Genomic DNA, 19,605 nt, shown 5'->3' on the forward strand with positions numbered 1-19,605 from the left:
ACCAAGAGACTTTCCGGGATCGGGGGAAGATTGGCGTTGGAATCATGGTGGAATAACCGAAGATGATGGTTGGTGGTCCGGTTGCCGTGTGGGAAGAATAGCTGTAGCAGATCAAACTCGGTCATGACATTTGAGGTTCTGGTAATCACGAAATCAAGGAAACAGAGTTTGAAGTAAAATCCCACTTCTTTTTGTTTATCACGAGCCCAACACCAGAGACCCAGTCGAGGTAGCTATCACTCAACCCGACCTTTTCTCCCATCAACAATTCCGGCATCCAAAAATCTCAAATTCCTGTTCAACTCCAACCCCTTACGCACCGTTGCGAAGTCTGCACAAAGGCCTTCCCCTCTCCAACACATTCGCGTTGCAAGTCAACCTCGAGTCCTCGATGCAAGTCAAGCGAGAGCCACCTGTCATTATAACTCCATCAGCTTTTGTTCCCATCTCTCAACTTCCAACAGTTACCGGCGAGGTAGGGCACTCACAGTTATTAACGCCAGCAGGCACGCACTTCCCCGACTGGCCATTGACCTTGCAAATATCCTGCTTCAAGCTGGTATTCGCGACACAGCAAGCGCCGTTGGGAACGGGGCGGTTGGCGTTTTGGCGGGCGAAGATATCCCGGCGGAGAACGGAGGTGTCGGACTCGACGACGGCAGCGTTGACGGAGAGAGCCGTGAGGAAGAGGGAGGTGAGGATGGTGAACTTCATTTTGGCTGTTTGGGGGTTTGGGTGGATGAAGATGTAGATGGTATTAAGGCTGGCGAGCTGGTGGTTGCCGAGAAGTGGGATGTAGTGAAGGAAAAGACCGGCCGGCGGTTAGTGAAGTGAAGATTGGTGTATGAATGAGTGGATGTGTTGATGAAGGAGGAGAGAGACTTACAACAAGGGAACAAGGTTGACTTTATACCAATGCCACCCTTCGGTTAGGAAGACATTCGGAACTCGGTACCGAGGCTCTTGTCTGTACCTGCAATCAGTGTGATGGTGCCGAGTTACGCTTGACGCCGGAAAGACTCGTTTCCAGAATGAAAGGTACAGCTCCTGAACCCAAGCGGGAGCTGAGGGCACCTTGACAGGGCCATGACAGGGCGGTTACAAGCGCGTAACTCCCACACGAGATCTCAATCCGGCTCCAAGGAGGGCTGTTGTAACAGGAGGCGTCAGACATGGCTGGGCGTCTCGAAGCCCTACGCTTGTAGGGGCTCAGGGGGCGCTGTTAGGGCTTGTTCGTGTCGCAGGCGGGAGTTCGGGCGAAAGACGTGCCCCACCTTCCCTATTGGTCAATAACACCCCCTCTTATTGGCTGTACCTCGGAAAACATGGCAGGGGAGAGCTTGCTGGCGGAAAGGGAAAAGAAGACAGATTGGACGACGGTGACATTGCTGGATCTTCTGGTCAATTCGTCAACGTCACTAGTCCTATCGATAGGCAACAATGTTAAGGAATTTCTGGTGCCCCTCCTCGTCCCCAACCCCTATGTCTTCCCTAGGCTGGGTTTGCTTTCCTCCCTCCTCCACGCCATTTCGCCTCTGCTGACTGCTTATCAGGCCACCATGCTTCATGCTCCAATCTGCGCGCTGCCAACACCCGTGCTAAACTGGCTCTTCTTCAGCAACCACTCCTCCATCGTCAACATGCCCGGGAGCTCCTTCCTCCTCGCCTCGATATCGGCCTTGTAGCCCTCGCTCGCGAACCAGCCGATCATCAAGCCGAGCTCCTTGGAAAGGAACGTCAACAAACTTCCGGCCAACGAATACGTCAGCGGGACGGGATACCCAGTCGCCTTGGAGAAAGCCCTGCTGAGCTGGTCAACCGTCAATTCATCCCCCGCCAGCCCGACCGCCGTGTGATTCCAATCCTCCGGGTCGTCAAACACCTTGGCCGCAAAGACGCCGATATCATGCACCGCAATCCATTGCAGAGACTTCCCATTCTCTCCCAGGTGGTTCTTCAACGCAGTCAAGAACAAGCTCGTCGGCATGCCAGGCTTGAGGTTGTCCATGAACGCCACAGGCCTCAGGATCGTCCAGCCCATCCTGGACCCAGGCTGCTTGCCGCACGTCGCATTCAGATAATCCTCAATCATCTTCTTGGTCTGGAAGTGCGGGATAGGCGTCGGGTTGTCCCAGCTCCGAGCATCGCCGCCACGCTCGACAGAGCTGTACACAAAGTGCTGCACACCGTTCGCAATGGCGCCGTCAATGAGAGCCTTGCCTTGTTTGACCTCGCCGTCAAACGTCACGCCGGGGCCCATGGAGACTTGAACCGAGAAGACGCCCCAGATGGGGAGTTGCTGCTCGCCGGCAATAATCTTGGCCGACTCGAAGAGTGCGGGCACATTGTCGAGGTTGCCTTCAACCAGCTTGACGCGCGGGTAGCGCTTGACGAGGTCAAGGGCCGCAGGGCTGTCGGCTTTGCGGGTGACGGCGAGGATCGAGAACTTGTCGCCCGACTTGTCGAGGTCCATGAGGGCGTCAATGACGGCACCGCCTTGCTGGCCGGTGGCACCGGTGACGAGGATGGTTTTCTTGCTCCTTGTGAGGGACGTCATGGTGTCAAGTGTGCCGATGCTGGTTTGACAGGTTGTGTTGGCTTGACAGGGTCCAAGTGATGGATGACAAGTGACAGAGGTGGAAAGGGGAGTGGACCTGAACGAGTGAAAATGTGAGAATGGTGGCGGGGGTTGTCTACCACCAGCTGTCACAAATTCTCTTTCCATTGCCCGTTAGCCACTGAAAAGTTCCCAACTCGGAGTTTCTTGAATACCCAAGTGGGAGACAGGAAAGACGTGAGGACAGTGTTAGTTCCGATGACCGACGACACTGACATGAAAGTCCCAACTGGAGTGGCAGTGACCGCCGCAGCAGTCGCGACTGCACCTTTACAGACATGGCCCAAGACATAACATTGGAGAACATGTTGGACCATTTTGGGATCTCGCAATCGCTAACTGCCAACTCCCATCAAGCGACGACATCACATTGCGTGACATGCAGTCCAAGCCTTTCCTAGCGGCATTCATTGAGCGTCCAGGCTTCTCAACATGTCTGCAATGTATCATGCCCATGCTCGAGCGTAGTTTTCTGGGACAACATGGCACGTCCTTTGCAGGAGAATGGACGCAGACCATGCACCAACCTGTTGGCAGGGTCATGTACGAGTTCTTAGACTGCACGAGCCCCAGGGCTATGGCGATGCACGAGCCCAGGTGAGTCCAGCTTTGAGAACCCTTCACCAGTCATGTGGTATATGCCTGCATATGTGAAGGAAGAAAAGAAGGGAGTGAGCACAACTCGGGGACTTGTCGATCACCGTCCTCCACAGACTTTTATCCTCATTTTCACCCTAGCCAAAGTTCGCTGAGCCTGTCTCGCACTCACCTTGACAGCCATTTCACAGCCTTTCAGTGTTCATAGGAACATCATTCAGTATATCGTTTGAACTGAGCCACGTCGTCGCCGCTTAGTCAGTACGTCAACTATCACCACACCTCCCACCGACCCAAATTATCCCGCCTTTGTCAGAGAAGCCATCATTACCACTCAAGATCGTTACTCATCACGGTACCTAAGCATCACAAACCTCAGCAAACACCTCTCGCTACAATCAACCACATCTACCATCACCAACCGCCAACATGACAACACCCTCCACCCCTCCATCTCGGAATCACCCTATGGACAACCTCGTCCAGCCTGTTATCCCCTCCGGCCCACCACCTCCCCTGTCCCTCGCGGATACACGCCTCAAAACACTTCGACTCCTCCTCCAAGGCTACAGCTCCCTCTCCGTACCTACTCTCCTTCAATCCCTCAGTCCCCAGTTTACGCACGAGGTTCTCCCCCAATCCCTGGGGATGCCAGTGAGGGGCAAGGAGGACTTTGCTCATCATGCTGCCATGGTTTTCTCAGCCTTCAAGAGCTTTGAGATGAAGCCGACAGAGCTGTGGGAGGACCCGGACAAGGGAGAAGTGATTTTGAGGTGTGCGATGGAGGGGGTCTTGAAGAACAAGGAGGGGCCGGAGGGTGAGAAGGAGGAGAGTGGGGCAGAGGGGGACGGGAAAGTGGAGGTGGAGGCCAAGAAGAAGAAGGTCACTCCCTTCGTGGATGTGGAAGACGAGTCCAACCCTGATGAAGACCCTGAACTTGAGCCGGTGGACCTAAGTAATATCTTAGGAGACCTACCAGAGCTACCAGACAGACCAGCGACAGTCCTGAGTCCCATCACGGAAGTCACCGAACCCTCACAATTATCTCCCCCCTCCTCCCTCGATCTCTCCTTCAATCCTTCCTCCCAGGAAGAACCAACATCATCACCCCCAACATCAGAGGACTCGCCCCGCTCATCGCCACCAGCCCCAGAAGAGCCCCTAGAAGAAGACCCAAAAACATCCCCATCCACAAACACCGAAATTCACTGGAACAACGAATGCCTCCTCATCATCTCCTTCACGCCTTGCGGTTCTCAAATCTCCAAAATCCAAGAATTCGTCGACTCCGCCAAAGCAGTCGAGATGAAGAAGAAACACGCCCCCAAGGGCTTCGACGAGGCTTCAGCGCCTCCACCACCAACTTACAAGCCCGCAACATACCTCAACCTAGATACTCTCAAACTCAAAGACGGATCCGGGACTCTCACCAACGTGACAGTCACCGAGCTCCCACCATCGTCGGTGCAGAATCCTGTATCCTCAGTCGAGAGTCTGGGGAGCATCAAAGGGGTATCACCACCCAACCTAACTGTTAGGCTTGACCGACTAGACAGGGGAGTTCAATGTGGCATGGACAGCCTGCAAGACACGCTAGACACATTCAGCACCACGACCGAGTACCCTTCCCCCGAGGGTCAGAACTCGTTCTGTCTTGACCGTGTGGGGGGATGGCATTCGACTGAAGGTGCAGATGGTGCAGCATATGAAGCCAAATTTGAAGCCGAAGTCGAAGCTGAAGTCGACCCCAACGTTATTTGCCTAGCAAAGAGCGAGTCTAGAAAGATCAAGAGGCTCCGGTTTGCCAAAAATGTGGAGGATATCAACGTTTTCTCTTCTTCCGGTGATAGCTCTTATTCTTCTGTCGAGGGGTCAGGATCAGGAGGTGGGTCTGAGTCTGGACATTTTCATTCTTCTTCGGGATTTTGGGCGTCAGCGTCGGGTGATCCAGTCGACGTCGACCACCACGAACATGATGAAAGTAGAGAGAAGAAGGGATTGGGCTGGAGCAGCACCATTGCTGATACGATCGAGGTTATCAACCATTTTGTTCCTCCCTTACTTGTTCCCGTTCATTTTGTTGACGGGAATACTACCTCTAGGCATGTGGCTGTCAAGAAGGAGTGGGTTTCTGGAGCGACGTTCGTTGCGGGGTTCGCGTTGGGGAAACTTTGGTTTGGAGGAGGAAGGGGAGGGAGGTCCTGGTCGGGGTAAGTAATTAACTGACGGGATGAAAGAGGTCGGGTGGTGCAGCGAAAAGGGCAAATATCCAAGAAGAGAAAAAAAGGAAAGGAGGGACAAAGAAGAAGAAGAAGAAGAAGAAGAGAAGCAATCTCATGATGTTAGCGGAGATACCCTGGTTGGATGATGATGCCACAGGAGTACATAGTACCAGCACAGTTGAAGAAGAAATTGATCTACCTATTAGGACTTTTCCTGCCATCACCACGTATAGTGGCTACAAGATGTGAAGAGGACGAGTGAAGAAGACCTGTAACAAATGAGATGCGAGCAGTTTTTCTGGAGGGACAATAAGGATGGAAGCCTTGTGAACAAATGGCTCGAGGCGTTCGTCAAACCATCAAGGTAAACATTCTCACGGTCAGGTCACTTGTCTGAACTTTTTCTGCGCCGAACGAAACTTTGTTCGGTTTCATTGATAAAAGCGCAGCTAACATTGTAACATACACCCTTGTATTCCATTATCCCCCCATCATTACTCCCGATTGTTCGTTTCCCATGTACCTCCAACATAAATAACACTGGTGCTTTCTTCCCTCTTTCCTTTTTGTCTCAAGCAATATTGAAACATGTCTTTGTCACCTTTCCAACAATTATCTTGAACTCGCCACCTTCGGAGCCTCTGCCATCCCTACCATAACTTCGTGTCTTCCCATCATTCACATTTCACAGGAAGCTAACACCCCCAACCCTCCCCGCCCTCAACGTAGTCCACAACGCCACCGTCCCCGCCACCGCCGGCATCACCAACCTAACCAAATTCAGTCTCGCCCACTTCCTCGCATAATACTCCGCCAGCGCCGCATCCGTCTTGCCCTCCCTCAACCCATCAATCTTGGCATTAATCGGCTGCATATTGACCGCCGAGTGCACCACCGTGATCAAGTGGCACAAGGCACAATATGCATAGTACTTCCACGCGTTTTGTCCTGACGTAGACCCCCCAAAGGCTTGGGTGGAGGAAGAGGAGCGCGAACAGGCCCAGGCGGCGTAGCCGTACCCCAGGATGCCCAAGGTGGAGATGGGTCGGAAGAAGACGTTGCCGACTTTCCAGAAGACGGGCCATTGGGTGCCCAGGTGTTTGGCGGCGCTGGCGTGGGAAGGGGAGGAGGGGTGGGGGAAGCCGATGAGGAGGGCGGGGACGCCCATGAAGGATTGGGTTATTGCGTTGCCTGGGGAGGGTAAGGGGTTAGTTTGGGGGGCTCGGTTTGGAAGGGAGGTGAGGGCAGTGGTGGTGGTGGTGGTGTTGGGACATACCGAGAAGGATGAACGACATGGCAACGGTGGTGCCAACGACGGCCTCGGTGGGGATAAGGCTGGAAGAGGAAGACATGGTAGCTAGTATGAGCAGTGCTGTGCTGTGCTTGCCCCTTGCGATGTTGTTTCAATGGACTTGGTAGCCAAAAAGGAACTTCACAATGTGTTGAATCTTGATGTTGTCAGAGCTCAAGTCAACCGCTTCGTTGGAGGACTTTGGCCTTGATAAGCTGAAGGGATGAGTATTGGAAGCACCCATTGGATGGTTGTCTTCAGGGAGCTGAGGGAGGGGTTCTCTGGTGCCGGGAGTTCATGCCGTGGAACCACCCTTCGCTCGTCTCCGGCCGGCAACTATTGTGTAACGGTTGATGTTTACACCTCTAACAAAGGGCAACCGCATTTGCTCCTTCCGTCACCGCCGAGGCACTAAGCAGTGCTCGCTACGTACCAGGTAACTTGGCGTGGAACTTGGAAGGTGCAATGTCGGTGCAATGTCAAACCGTCACTCGCTCCTTCCACTTGTCAGTGCAGCGCATCGAGTAGAATGATTGAGGTTGGTAATCTCGCTTTCAACAGATTTACTGCGAGCAGTTCCCGTCAAGGAACCCGACGATACCGTCCGAACCGGCGAGTGCCGTTGACCAGATCAACGCACGGACGGCGGAGGGAGGGGGAAGGCCGAACTTGACGTCCCGGGGGCGAAGCCATACCGAAGAATCCCGCCAAATCCAGAAACGAGAACCTCGCTTCCTTTCTGGGTGCCGAGCGCCAGCAGTACTGTATAGTGCAAGTCCGAGTCTGTACATTGGAACGCACGTAAGTTACAGTGGTGGACAATTCTTCACCTCTTCACTAACAACGCGGGCCTGTATGACACCGCCTCCGGCTGCGACTTGATGTACGTTGAGGCGCTGGCATATCGGCGCCCAGAAAGGAAGCGAGGTTCTCGTTTCTGGATTTGGCGGGATTCTTCGGTATATAAACAAGGGAACTTGCACTGCCATGACTTTTCACGAAGTTGCAAGAATTTTACTGGAAGGCAAACGCAACATGTGGTGGCAGTTAAGCAGCTTTACCTTGCTATTCGTTCGCCTCCAAGCGCACCATGCAGTGCAGAGTGCAGCAAAAGTGCTAACCAGTTTTGATTTTTTCCACGGGTGAGAATATATAATCTTGGGAACTTGCCATCGCTTTGGCGGGCGTTGATCCAGGACAATCCTGGGTATCCGGTGGTAACGGGCATGACTGGCTGAGTGCAGTGGCTGGGCAAAAGTTGATGTTATTAAAACAGTGAAGTCTTAGTTATGATACCAATGACAATTAATAAGCCAATCTATCCGTGGATGTTTGGTGGTGGTGGCTGAGCTGGCCAGGCATAAAAGTGTCCCTTGTGGCATTCTCGCCCTTTTAATGCCTCAGAGTCAGGCAGTTGCCATCCTGTCAAGGGATCGGAGATTCGGACCTACCACATGTCCGCTGGCATCCTGGACGGAAGGCACGTTTTGGTCGGCGTTGCACAACATGAGACGGAAAGATGCTTTCTTACTTATGGGAGCACGCTCCATTCTTATGTAAGAGAGAAGGTTCTCTCTTCGTCGTTTCTCAATTCTTGTGACTCTTTTCCCCGAACAAGCCAGTCCATTTCACCATCGCGAAAATCAAGGCGAGAACCACAAATGCGCAACACCCGACACCCTTTCCACCATTTCTTCACCCATCCCCCGGAAACGCCTCTGTTGACAATTTGACTAGCAAAAGACTGCACCCATTGCGCTGCTTCCAAACTGCGCACCACCTTCACCTCACTCGAGTCCAAGAAAGGAGACAGCCTACACACTCGCAGTGGAGTCTAGCCTCGCGATCTTGATGCGGATACCCGCCTCCTTCCTCAAATCAACCACCGCCTTTTCCATAACAACCTCCTCCAATGACTCATTCGTTTCGTGTCCGTTCACGAGTACAACCGGGACCGCTGCTGCCGGTGAGTGAGATGGAATCTTTACTGTCGATTGCGGCACCTTTGGCTCCTTGATCACATTCGGCTTCCCCTCTCCAAGGTTCCTCAGCCACTGTTCTCTCTTCGCGCGATCCTTTGCCTCGGACTCTTTCCAGATCCTCAACGCTTCCATCTTCTTCTTTTCCGAACGGGGCTCAAATTCCATTTGGAACGGATCAGGCTTGATGATAAGCAGCGAGTTGCTCTGGTCGAGCGGGACGGGTAGTTCCTGGCCCGTTACGGGATCACGCTTATGCTTAAGGTTGAACAACCAGGCCAAGGCACCGCATCCCACAATGAGTTCATCTTGGGTGAGTGACATACCGAGACACTGGCGCTGCCCCCATCCAAAAGAGCTAAGGCCCTTGATGGTCGGATACTGCGTCAGCGGTTCCTGGTACGTGGGCCAGCCCGGTTCGAGCCAGCGCTCAGGACGGAAGTTGTCCGGGTCGGGGTACTTGACGGGGTTACGGAGGAAGGACCTGTCTTCATCAGCATCTCATCGAGCAAGAATCACGGCTGGGCAGGAAGGACAAACCAGTCAAGGGGAAGGATGCGGGTTCCCTTGGGGATGAAAAAACCCTGGTAGTGATCATCCGCCTCGGTCTCGTGGGCGACACCTGTGGGCACGTTCGGCTTCCACCTCATTACCTCCTTGATGCAAGCACGGAGGATAGGTAACCGGGGAGCGTCTTCCAATCTTGGCATACGGCCACCGCAAACCTGGTCGACTTCCCTTTGAACAGCCTCTTGCCATTTGGGGTTGTGAACCATTGACACAAGCCAGTAGGACATCGGACCCACGACGGTAAAGATTCCAACCAGGGCCAACATCCCAATGACAGAAGATGCCTCATAGTCACCAGAAATGCTGGTCTTGAGGGACGTCTTCTCGAGAAACTGGCGAGTCCAGCATGGGCGTAGTTCGCCGTGCGCCAACTTCTCCCTGCATGTCAAAAGACGCTCCATCCACCACGCTTGTTGTTCATCGTGACGTTTGCGCTCTGCTCTCTTCCAGGGGTTGATCAAGGTTGGCAAGTGCCAGAGCGGTGTCAAGACGTTGGTGATGGGTCCAGCCGGTGACATCTGTGTCAAGAGACCCCAGGCGCTCTTGGTACAGTACTCACTGAGGCTCGGATCATCCCATGTCAACTGGCACATGATCTTGGATGACATGTCCTCGAGAGAGTGTTGGAAGTCTTCGGGGTTTTCGAGAAGGCGGGCCATCCATCGCTGGACCTCAAAGTACATTACACTGTAGTAGTGAGCTTTTGTGGCCTCGGCCAGATAGGAATGACTGAGTTTTCTTTGACGCGCCCAGTATTCTGTGGTTTTTTTTTGCTTTGTCAGCCTCTGCTTCTTTTCCGCCTGGACCATCATAATTCTCAGGGGCTTGTTTACTTACGATTGTGGCCCATCAGGGGAAGGTATTCCATCGACCCATACGCGCTCTTGGAGTCAAACAAGGATTGAATGACTGGCCGATCCGAGTTATACTTGGCGCGCTTGACCAGCAAATCCTCCGCTACCTTCTCATCGGTCACGACGATGAATTCGGCACCAAGCATGGTGGTTCGGTAGAACCCTTGTTGTCCATATTTGTCCGCCCACTCCTTGAACTTGAGCCACATGAACTGGATAGGAAGATCATGGACGCGCCCCAAGTAGGGTATCTGTGTCGGCCCCGGTATTCCATTTGGGTCGTTTATCTCCCTAAAGGCTTTGATGAAGTGCACAACGGCCACGACCAACAACAACAGGCCTACGATAACGAGAGTAAGCGGCTGCATCGCGAGAACGAATGATGAGTAATAGGGAATGCAAAGGACAATCTGAATTGGTAAGTCCAACAATGAAGGGGTATCTCAACAAAAGGCACTTCGACCGGTCTGGTTCCCTGTTTAGATAGGATTCATTGCCAGTATGGCTGACAACCGCGAGTTCTAGAAGCCTGCCTGCCCGCATCCTCTCTCTCCTCATTATTGCCTGGACGACTGTCGATGTATACGCAATGCACGGACGACTTAGCACCTCCAGCCTCCAGGTGGAGTCCGAGCGCCAATGGCGATATCTTCGGTTTCGACAGCAGAGGTGTGAGAGAGTGACAGTAATGGGGGGGACGAGGGTGCTGAAGACCCAAAAAGATGCAAAGATAGCATCATATTGTTCGGGTAAGCCTTGGAGCCCCTACTTTGTGTTTATCACCACTGAAAGTGTGTCAGTTTGGAGTATTGAAGGGTCTCGTGACAACGGCGGAAGGACACCAACCCTTATTGGAACGGCAATTATCAACTTGATCAATAGAGCCTGACTACTTTGCAGGTATCACGGTTGACAAGGGTGGGGTGGTAAGTTGTGGCCGTTCCTGGATCGTCAATGAACTGACTTTATCCCCCCCTTACATGACGTCGCTTCCTTGATAGAGCGAGTACCTTGCCTTTCTGATCCCTACGCACGGCATTTCTGCAGCGGCGCTGACATTTGGACTGCACAGCTTCGAACATTTTCACGCTATTGCAACGTTACGTCTGCTCTCTCAGGACTCAGCCTTGCACAAAGGAAGAAGTTGTATTGTTCAAGGCAAGAAGTGGGTGGCAGTGCACATAACAGAGGTAAGAAACATGTGTTTCCTTGTCTTTTAGTGATGATCGGGAGCAGAATGTATAAATCGCGTGACTGAGTTTCTATAATAAGGACAACCTCAGCGCCAGAATCAGACCAACAGGAAAAGTTTTTGAATCCCGGAGGTGACGCCGATAGACGAGAAGCAGACGGAGCTGGAAACAACCGGATTTGAGAACGCTGAGTGTGGATTGTGTTTCGTGAGTGCCATGGAGCCTGACAAAAGAAGATCAGAGGTGAAAGCTAACTTGAGGATAGGGCGATTTTTTGAGTTCGGTAGCTCTGTTGCGGGACTTCAAACTAAGAGCGACTACTGAGAATGACAAGACGGCCTGGTCACTTGACTTGGAGTTGGGCCGGAATGAGTGTCGGCTTCACTTGCCTTCTTGTGACCACACTGACTTTCCCAATCCTTTTACTAAGGCTCTTCGTGCTCCCTGGCTAACTAAACCAGTTCAAAGCACGTTGATGTATGCACTTCAGGCTGCGTCACGTTGCATGCTTTGCTGCGAGCGGTTTTTATTTGGTTGCTGAGGCGGGACGCATGCCGGTTAGACTTAGGTCAGGCACGGACGCGAAACTTCTAAAACATGAGCACAGATCACGAAGTGCAATTCTTCTTTCGTTGCTTTTCTCGCTTCGCTTTTCTTTTTTTTTCCTTCTCTCTGTTACGCTCTGAGGCGTGAAAGAGTACGGGAAAGTGAGACCCGACCGGATTTGCTCCAACCCTCGACCGAAGTCTTGGTGAAGTCTTGGTCACAACTCACGGCTATTTATTTAAAGGGAGGCGGTAAGTGCGATACCCCATAATGGCTGCAGATATACTGTGGAGGTCAATCTTTACATGATGTAGAAGTGTCTGCGAAGGCAACTAACGGTCTCGCTTTCTCCTGCCTGAATGGCACCAGCGAGAAAGGGTTTCAGTTGCTTTGGCAAGAATCTTCTGGCATAGGCACGCAATGTGGGTGAAATAACAGCGATGAGGGTCCCCAAGGCAGCTCTCAAGGGATCTCCCAAAACAGGAGGGGTCTGCACCCAACCCACCTGAAATAACCTGTGACCGCACTTGGCTGATCGGAGCGTTGATCAAGGCTTTGACAAGATCGAGAGCTTGCAGTTACCGAACGACAGGCGATGAGGCGGCCGGCGCGAAAACTGCGAGAAGTGGAACGACTAAGGACGTGTTTGAGAGGCTATGTTGAGGCGCTGTTGATGTGTCTGCGCCGGTGACGGTGTTGCCACTTTCTCTTGTTTGAGGAGATTTGGTTGGAAGGGTTGAAGTTGATCCTTGCGATGGCAAGCCCCGACAAAAGCAAAGCTTGGATCAGGAACCGAGTGTTGAGACGAATGCGTGGGATGAGGGGGACTTGCTGGGAATGCGAAGGGGTTCCGTTGTGGGTTGAGACCGGAAGCGAGAATTCAACGAGCTTTTGTTTCCGTCTCTGTTTCACTCTCTTGCCTATTTATCGCTCACTTCTTCTTTCATGGGTTGTTCCACGCTTCCTCAATCTACATTCTCTGATCTAGAGCTTCAGGTGCTTCTCAAATGTCCATCAATTCCCGTGGATTTACATGCATTGAGTGTCGATAAAATGCTGAAATCAACAAATCTCCATGTTTACAAGCACAGAACGACACCAAGGAAGCTGTCCAGGCTACTTCAACTGCCGGAAAACGTGCTCCTACCAGGATGCATCCATGATTGTGAAATGCAGATGCAAGCAAGCAAGCAAAAATCGGAGTCTCGGGACGCGTTGAAGAGGCCAGACTCCAGACTCCAAAGATAAAGAAGATGGGACATTAGGTGTGAGACTCGGGGAGTCAGAACCCATTTTCCTGAATTTAGGTGGTACGGATGTGAACGATCGGCTGTACATCCCATCGTAGAGCCATTGTGCTGTCTTCTGTTTGGGTATCGCAAACCCTTTCCCTCGTAAATCTCACCCTCCCCGGACATCCCGGGACGGCGCGGGCCGCGGGGCCCGGCACGGAGCCCGGAGCCCAGAGCCCGGCGATCGGCCGGACACCTCAATTCTGAACGAACAAAAAGGCAAAGTGTGTGTGGGTGATGCGCCGCCGGTTCGCATACGACACAGGCAAATCTTACTCACGTCAGCTTACTCCAGGTCAACGGAAGGCACGGTCAACAGGGAAAGCTCAACAAATATGCCCAGTCACACAAGTTCCTAGTGGATCTCGTTTGAGAAAATCATTTGTGAAACCGAGATATCATAATGTGGCGACCGACTTGCACTTCGCGATCGCCGGGGTTGTGTGAAAATAAACAGAACAAAAAACAGGTGAAGATCAAAAAAAACCAAGACGAGGCGCAAAAACAAAAAGAAGGTAGCAAAAGAGAAGTGAGGGAAAAAAAGACGAAAAAGAATGGGGGCCACCCGGGGATTGAACCCGGGACCTCTCGCAAGAATGCTCAGGATTGAACCCTAAGCGAGAATCATACCACTAGACCAGCGGCCCGTTTGATTTGTTGAACGCTGTACCACAGTGGAGTACTTATAAGCCCCACCCAGCAGGATCCGTTCGCCCCTCGTGAAGGCTCACGATGTTGCATGCTGTTCATTTCAGTTGTTGACACTTGACGATAATTCCTGCAAAAAAGAGCACGGGACTTTCCACCAAAGAATTGGGAAGTGCAGGTCAGGGCTGTGCACTGCTGTGCACGACAGGACAGATACATACATGAACCTGCCGCGCTGCCATGACGAACCTGCATATATCTATGCTCCCGGGCCCCTTGTTAGCTGCAGTGACGAAAGCGAGGTCAAGGCAATCAATGCGCGCTGCACCTGGTGCTTCTGCACTTAGACTTGTGACTAGCGCTTGAAGGCATGACGCACGACGCAAGCACAGTTCAATCGACGTTTCTAGAGCCGAGTCCTGAGCTGGGATGAGCTGATGAGGTAGGTATCTGGCAACCTGGTAGAAGCTGGCGGACTGGGAGGGTGGGCAAAAATGAGTTTCCAGGGTGAGCGCATCCAGTCGGCGACGCCGGAGCCGGAAGTTTGGTGACGAACAACTGTTCCGGATTGCCTCGCCGACGACGAAGATGAACGCCTTTCTTCATACGGTGTGTTGTAGGTAGTGGTGGTGGTGGTGGTGGTGGTGGTGGTTGAAGGTGCCCACGTGCCGGATGCTATGTTGCTCGTTAGGTGCATCTGACGTGAATGCAATGTACATACCTTACCTTAGTACTATCTAAGCACTGCTGCCACGCGCAGACAAGAGATTCAGGACTATTGAGCCGTGCCGTGCCTAATCCGCATTTCCGTTACCCCGGTTGTCTTGTACCTGCCGCAAGTAGTCAGTTGTTAGTGCGCAATGATGCTCACGTATAACAGCAAACTAACACACCACAGAGGAAAACTACAGACAGAAAGGACGGCGAGAACCATGCTATTCGCCCACCAATGTCTGTCTGCCCTGCCTTATGCTTCGCTGATGAGACAACACCACGCGCCAAACCGGAAGACCAGCTGAAACGCCATCGTGATCTTTCCCGTCCAGCACCGACCCCTTCCCACCCGGAGATCCACACGGAGGATCCCAGACGGGAATACTCAGGCCTTCTTTTCACTTTAATTCGGTAGCCGCCTTCATACGGTACTGGGCTTCACAGACGAAGCGTTCAGAAGTAGACCAGATCAATTGCAAGTTAGTTCTACTCCTTTGGGTCCGCATCACCTACTCCCTCTATGGTTTTGCATCGAATCGTCAGGGGGCTGGGGCGCTTCAAGGCCTGACGAGTACCACTTCACACAAAGGTTTGAATCAGATAACGAGTCGGACATAAGCTACAACATTGAAGCGGAGGGGATTAAGGCATATAAGAAGCTATAAATAACGTACGCTATTCTGTCCTTGTCTACCTATCGTACTTGTCAAATTCCTCCGACACCATCCCACTCCTTTTCCGGGATTCCAGCTCCAAGAACAGGCTGCTGCCTCCCACAGCACGAAAGTCGTCGTTATACCCAACCTCAGCGTAAGCAAAAAAACCCTCCTCCTCCTCTTCTTCTTCTACCTCGCTTCTAGTCGCCTCTGCCGCGCAAATTAGTCTGTGATAACACTGTCAATGTCACAAGGACACTGCCCTTTTGCCACCCAAAATGGGGGACAGAACTCCGACTCGCTCGCCTCACAGGCTCGTCTGTCCAAAGATCTGCTATTTGAGGACAAGGTTGTGGTGGGTTAGAAGTAGATTGACACAGGGGGCGGGAATCACGTACTTATACCCGCTCAGTGTTCCTTGCCAAGCAAATTTCTCAAGAAAAGTAAACACCTACCTGACTTCGGCGTTTCACCCGGTTTTCGGCCCCTGATCACCGACCAGTTCGACCTCCAGCATACCGGCACCAGGGACAGATTGACGTCCATTGCTTCCTCAGCACGCGGACCGATCCTGAATCTTGCTCTCCGTGTGTTCCACTTTTCTACCTACTTCAAGAAAGGCCCAGCGAGGTTCGACTTTGCCTGAAGAAACAAAAAAGCACTAACACTTCTTCGTTCACATGCCAATGACCCTTCCTGTGAGTACCAACCATAACCTCAGCCCTACCAGACCGCCTCATCCATGCTTATTCCAGACATGCTTCATGTCTCTGGCGCATGTCATGGGCATTGCTACTGTGCTGATAAGCTTGTCGCTGGCCGGATTCTGTGCTTTTGAGACCAGATACAGCGGTTTCGACAAAGGGTTGATTGGTCAGTCAGCCTGGGATGTCTCTGTGAGGCATTCAAGTAGGTACAAATCACCTGCTCAAACTCGAGCAGACCTTTGCTTATTTTGGTAACCTTGCTTCTCCGGTGGGAGTCGCGCACCTTCGACTTCTCCATCGTCTTGTTTCAGTTACCTACACCCCCTTTTCCCGCATAAACCAGTCACAAGTCAAGTCCCTGAAGTCCAAATGATGAACAGTCAGTCATCCACAGCCGCTTCCCTTCCCTCCTTCCTCTCCTTCCTTGCATCGCATGATGCCTTCAAGTGCCGTAGAAGTCCCTCTCGTGGCCAGTCTACCTATAGCTTCCATCAGTAGCTTTAATGGCACGCCGGCTGGGGCGAGACCAAACCTACCTTCTCCGGTCCCCTGTTCGAAGAGCTGCCACTAGCAGTCCGTAAATTCTTGGTTCTCGGTCGACTCTCTGGGCTGGTAGCATGCAAAGGCGAGGCTGTCAACAGACCACAACGCCCAAAATTGAGCAATTTATTTTCCTGGCACGCTGCTTGCTGGCAGTCGGTGCACCAAGGTCCCCACGCGCAAGCTTCAAGATGCTTGAGCCTCCGATTGATTCGGAAATCAAGGCCTTGCGAGCGAGCAGCACTTCGACTGCGAAGTTATCTTGTCTTGACTTTGACTTAAACCGTCGAGGCAGAAGTCGTTCCACCTAGGTATGCCTCATATCTACTTTCCTGGTCCTTCCCCTGAGCTCCTTCTCCCATCCTCCTGTCAACCGCATCCCAAATATTGAGCATCAAGTTATTCGAATGTATTACGAGCCTGCTGGTTGCCGGTGACCGTTTAAAGGCTCAGTGCAGTGACCCTTGAGTCAGCTGAGGTCGTGTGCATGTGCGGACTGTGATAGTGGTACGATAGCAAAAGGCAAAAGCAACATGTGCAGCAAAAGCAACAGCGAAAGGCGAAAGTAGAAGGTGAATGTGTTTCCAAACCTCAACATCCGTCGGTCCGTCCTATGCCTCATCATGGGGTATTGAACTGTGGCAACCTCTGTACCTGGCTGGCGCAGGCATTCCGCTTTCTTTCGTTTCTCTTTCCTTCCTTTCCACTTCCAGCCAAAGATGCCTTCCCTTGTGCCATTGACGACCCTTTCCCAGTCTTCTTTCGCCCTTCTTGCCTCTCGAAATCCGCCTTCCGCTCCTTCTTGAGTCGTAGATGTATCATAATGCTGAGTGAGGGGCTAACCGTGCCGGCAGGCGGTTACTCAAGTGTCCGTTATCGGCGAAGAGGGGTTGTGGAGGGGTCTGTTGAAGAGTAGGAGTAGCGGCCAGAGGGTGTAAGAAAGGACATCCCATGGGGACTTAACATCTGAACAGTGGCAAGGAAGTGACATTGCCGTCCATTTCCAACAAGCGTAAGCTTCAACAGTGCGACTCCCGCACTGCAGGACATGCAGCTGCTGCTTACAACCACGAAAACCGGAACCGAAGCCTCGGTACCACCCGCCTCGATGTGTTCAGGGGCCGATGTACGGTTGGCTGACTGCCAACTGGAATGTGTTTGCCCATGGTCTTGGTTTTAGTGCCGGAAGCTACAATCCCCGTGTAGGAATCGCTGGCGCCTTCGGGTCCGACACCTGCATTCTTTATCCTTCTCCAGGGTTCAGAGCTGACAGAGAGGGCATTCTGTAGGTGTGTGCCATATACTTATATGAAGTCTCCCCACTTACCGGCTTTCATCAGCTTTCTTCCCCGGACCACAACATTCGAGCTAAACACCATTGAGCAACCCACACCAATTACAACATGCCCTACATCACGGAAGGAGAGCCCAGACCTATCGGTTCATATCCGGACTCAGGCATCGATGTTCTTATTGTGGGAACCGGCCTGGCCGGCCTGACGGCAGCAATTGAGTGCCGTCGCAAGGGTCACAAGGTCCGTATCCTGGAGAAATGCCCGGACATCAACACCCAAGGTTAGTGTGTGCTCTTTGAACAACGCTTATGTGTCAAGAGTCGATGTTGGCTGACACATCCTTGGTCAGGCGACATGTACTTCATGGGTCTGTCTGCCACCAAGTTTTTCAAGCACTGGCCTGAGATGGCTGAGGAGTTTGACGGGATATCTCTCCACAATGCCTGGATTGAGACCTACAAGCACGAGGGAGAATTGGTGATCCCTCCCATCAGGGTGGCTGAACGACTCCGGGAGGCTGGACTTGATCCTGACACTCCTCCTGGGCTCTTTCAAATGCGTCCGCTTGTTTACCGGATGTATATTCGTCAGGTGGAGCGACTTGGAATCCCCATTACCTTCAACAAGAAAGTTGTCGACTATTGGGAGGACGTGCAAGCCAGAAAGGGCGGAGTCGTTACTGAGGACGGCGACAGATACGAAGCGGATGTAGTGATTGCGGCCGATGGTGTCGGGTCAAAGGCGCAAAAGCTGGTCGGAGGTCAGGTTAGGGCCATGAAGTCCGGCAGAGCCATGTGGCGCGCGGCGTTTGACATCAGGTATCTCGACCAGAACCCCGAGATCAAGGAGTTCTTCAGTATGCATACTCCGGAGGGCGGTGGAAAGCCGGAGCCCATCGTCCGTACTTGGCTTGGGTAAGTGTGACCCATATACGTGTTGTCTGCGTACCTAACTAACGTTGTCGACAGACCGGGAACCTATGCCATGAGTCTTACTCGCCCAGACACCATTATCTGGATCATGAACCACGACGTTACGGGTTCCGAGAAAGAGTCTTGGACGCATACGGTCGAGGCAGACGACGTGTTGAAGAACATGGACAACAAACTCACCAAGCCATGGGCGGCCGAACTCAAGGAGTTGATCAAGCTTACTCCGCCCAAGACCATTATCAACTTTGAGCTCTTCTGGCGCAATCCTCAGCCCAAGTGGGCATCTCAGGGTGGTCGTGTTATCAACATTGGTGACGCCGCCCACTCGTTCTTGCCAGCTTCGGGAAATGGGGCAACCCAAGCAATCGAAGATGCCGTCAGCCTGGCGGCGTGTCTCCAGATTGGTGGAAAGGAGAACGTAGCACAGTCGGTGCGTGCCCATGTTCGGATGCGCTTCATTCGCAACGCGTGCGCTCAGAAGCTGGGCTTCAGCAACGCCGAACTGTTGCAGGACACCGACTGGAACAAAACGAGAGTGGATTCTCGCCACGCCCAGCCCAGGATGCCCAAATGGGTCTGGCAGCACGATCCGGAGAAGTATGCGTACGAGGTTTACGACCGCGTGGTGGATAGCATGAAGAAGGGCATTCCGTTCGATAAGGACTTCGACATGCCGCCTAACTACCCGCCCGGGTACAAGTACGAGCCGTGGAAGATCGAAGACATCAGGGACGCCTTGCGCGCGGGAAGGAAGGTCGAGCTGGGTTCTGGAGATTGGAGTTGAGTCAGTCGAGGGTCATCATCACCATGTAGGGCATTACTCTCGTTACTAGGACCACCAACGGGTGATCATCTGATACATACGTACTTGGCTTAGATTGGAATGTTATCATCATTGATTTCCGCCCGCTTTGTTGCTGTGACGCAGGATATTGTATCTGGTTGTGACCAA

General features: G+C 52.6%; 7 protein-coding genes and 1 non-coding gene across 8 annotated transcripts; 3 read left to right on the forward strand and 5 right to left on the reverse strand.

Moving 5' to 3' along the window:
• Positions 1 to 116: 116 nt before the first annotated feature.
• On the reverse strand, positions 117 to 952 carry B0H65DRAFT_467758 (uncharacterized protein). The gene is made up of 2 exons (XM_062826922.1): positions 489 to 952; positions 117 to 413 (listed from the first exon to the last, which is right to left on the reverse strand). The coding sequence occupies exons 1-2, from the start codon at positions 712 to 714 to the stop codon at positions 313 to 315; spliced, it is 327 nt and encodes a 108-aa protein (XP_062680055.1). The 5' UTR covers positions 715 to 952; the 3' UTR covers positions 117 to 312.
• A 612-nt stretch (positions 953 to 1,564) lies between these two features.
• On the reverse strand, positions 1,565 to 2,557 carry B0H65DRAFT_509414 (uncharacterized protein; the record flags this gene model as incomplete). The annotated part of the gene is made up of 1 exon (XM_062828311.1): positions 1,565 to 2,557. One exon carries the CDS (start codon positions 2,555 to 2,557, stop codon positions 1,565 to 1,567), a length of 993 nt encoding a protein of 330 aa, XP_062680056.1.
• A 1,086-nt stretch (positions 2,558 to 3,643) lies between these two features.
• On the forward strand, positions 3,644 to 5,428 carry B0H65DRAFT_558596 (uncharacterized protein; the record flags this gene model as incomplete). Its single annotated transcript, XM_062830107.1, has 3 exons — positions 3,644 to 4,674; positions 4,771 to 5,026; positions 5,084 to 5,428. The coding sequence occupies 3 exons, from the start codon at positions 3,644 to 3,646 to the stop codon at positions 5,426 to 5,428; spliced, it is 1,632 nt and encodes a 543-aa protein (XP_062680057.1).
• A 415-nt stretch (positions 5,429 to 5,843) lies between these two features.
• Positions 5,844 to 6,971, reverse strand: B0H65DRAFT_558597 (uncharacterized protein). Its single transcript, XM_062830108.1, has 2 exons — positions 6,713 to 6,971; positions 5,844 to 6,627 (listed from the first exon to the last, which is right to left on the reverse strand). The coding sequence occupies exons 1-2, from the start codon at positions 6,786 to 6,788 to the stop codon at positions 6,122 to 6,124; spliced, it is 582 nt and encodes a 193-aa protein (XP_062680058.1). The 5' UTR covers positions 6,789 to 6,971; the 3' UTR covers positions 5,844 to 6,121.
• Positions 6,972 to 8,541: 1,570 nt separating this feature from the next.
• B0H65DRAFT_549499 (cytochrome P450) lies at positions 8,542 to 10,498 on the reverse strand (the record flags this gene model as incomplete). Its single annotated transcript, XM_062829663.1, has 3 exons — positions 8,542 to 9,190; positions 9,247 to 10,033; positions 10,114 to 10,498. The coding sequence occupies 3 exons, from the start codon at positions 10,496 to 10,498 to the stop codon at positions 8,542 to 8,544; spliced, it is 1,821 nt and encodes a 606-aa protein (XP_062680059.1).
• A 3,220-nt stretch (positions 10,499 to 13,718) lies between these two features.
• Positions 13,719 to 13,808, reverse strand: B0H65DRAFT_t340. The gene has a single exon. It is a non-coding gene; the product is annotated as a tRNA-Pro (tRNA).
• A 2,051-nt stretch (positions 13,809 to 15,859) lies between these two features.
• B0H65DRAFT_539993 (uncharacterized protein) lies at positions 15,860 to 16,495 on the forward strand (the record flags this gene model as incomplete). Its single annotated transcript, XM_062829135.1, has 2 exons — positions 15,860 to 16,088; positions 16,230 to 16,495. 2 exons carry the CDS (start codon positions 15,860 to 15,862, stop codon positions 16,382 to 16,384), a joined length of 384 nt encoding a protein of 127 aa, XP_062680060.1. The 3' UTR covers positions 16,385 to 16,495.
• A 1,298-nt stretch (positions 16,496 to 17,793) lies between these two features.
• On the forward strand, positions 17,794 to 19,544 carry B0H65DRAFT_495131 (uncharacterized protein). Its single transcript, XM_062827784.1, has 3 exons — positions 17,794 to 18,001; positions 18,071 to 18,635; positions 18,690 to 19,544. Exons 1-3 carry the CDS (start codon positions 17,830 to 17,832, stop codon positions 19,435 to 19,437), a joined length of 1,485 nt encoding a protein of 494 aa, XP_062680061.1. The 5' UTR covers positions 17,794 to 17,829; the 3' UTR covers positions 19,438 to 19,544.
• Positions 19,545 to 19,605: the final 61 nt, after the last annotated feature.

The sequence above is a fragment of the Neurospora tetraspora genome (assembly GCF_033439725.1).
Source record: "Neurospora tetraspora strain CBS 560.94 chromosome Unknown B0H65scaffold_5, whole genome shotgun sequence".
In the NCBI taxonomy this organism is placed as follows: domain Eukaryota; kingdom Fungi; phylum Ascomycota; class Sordariomycetes; order Sordariales; family Sordariaceae; genus Neurospora; species Neurospora tetraspora.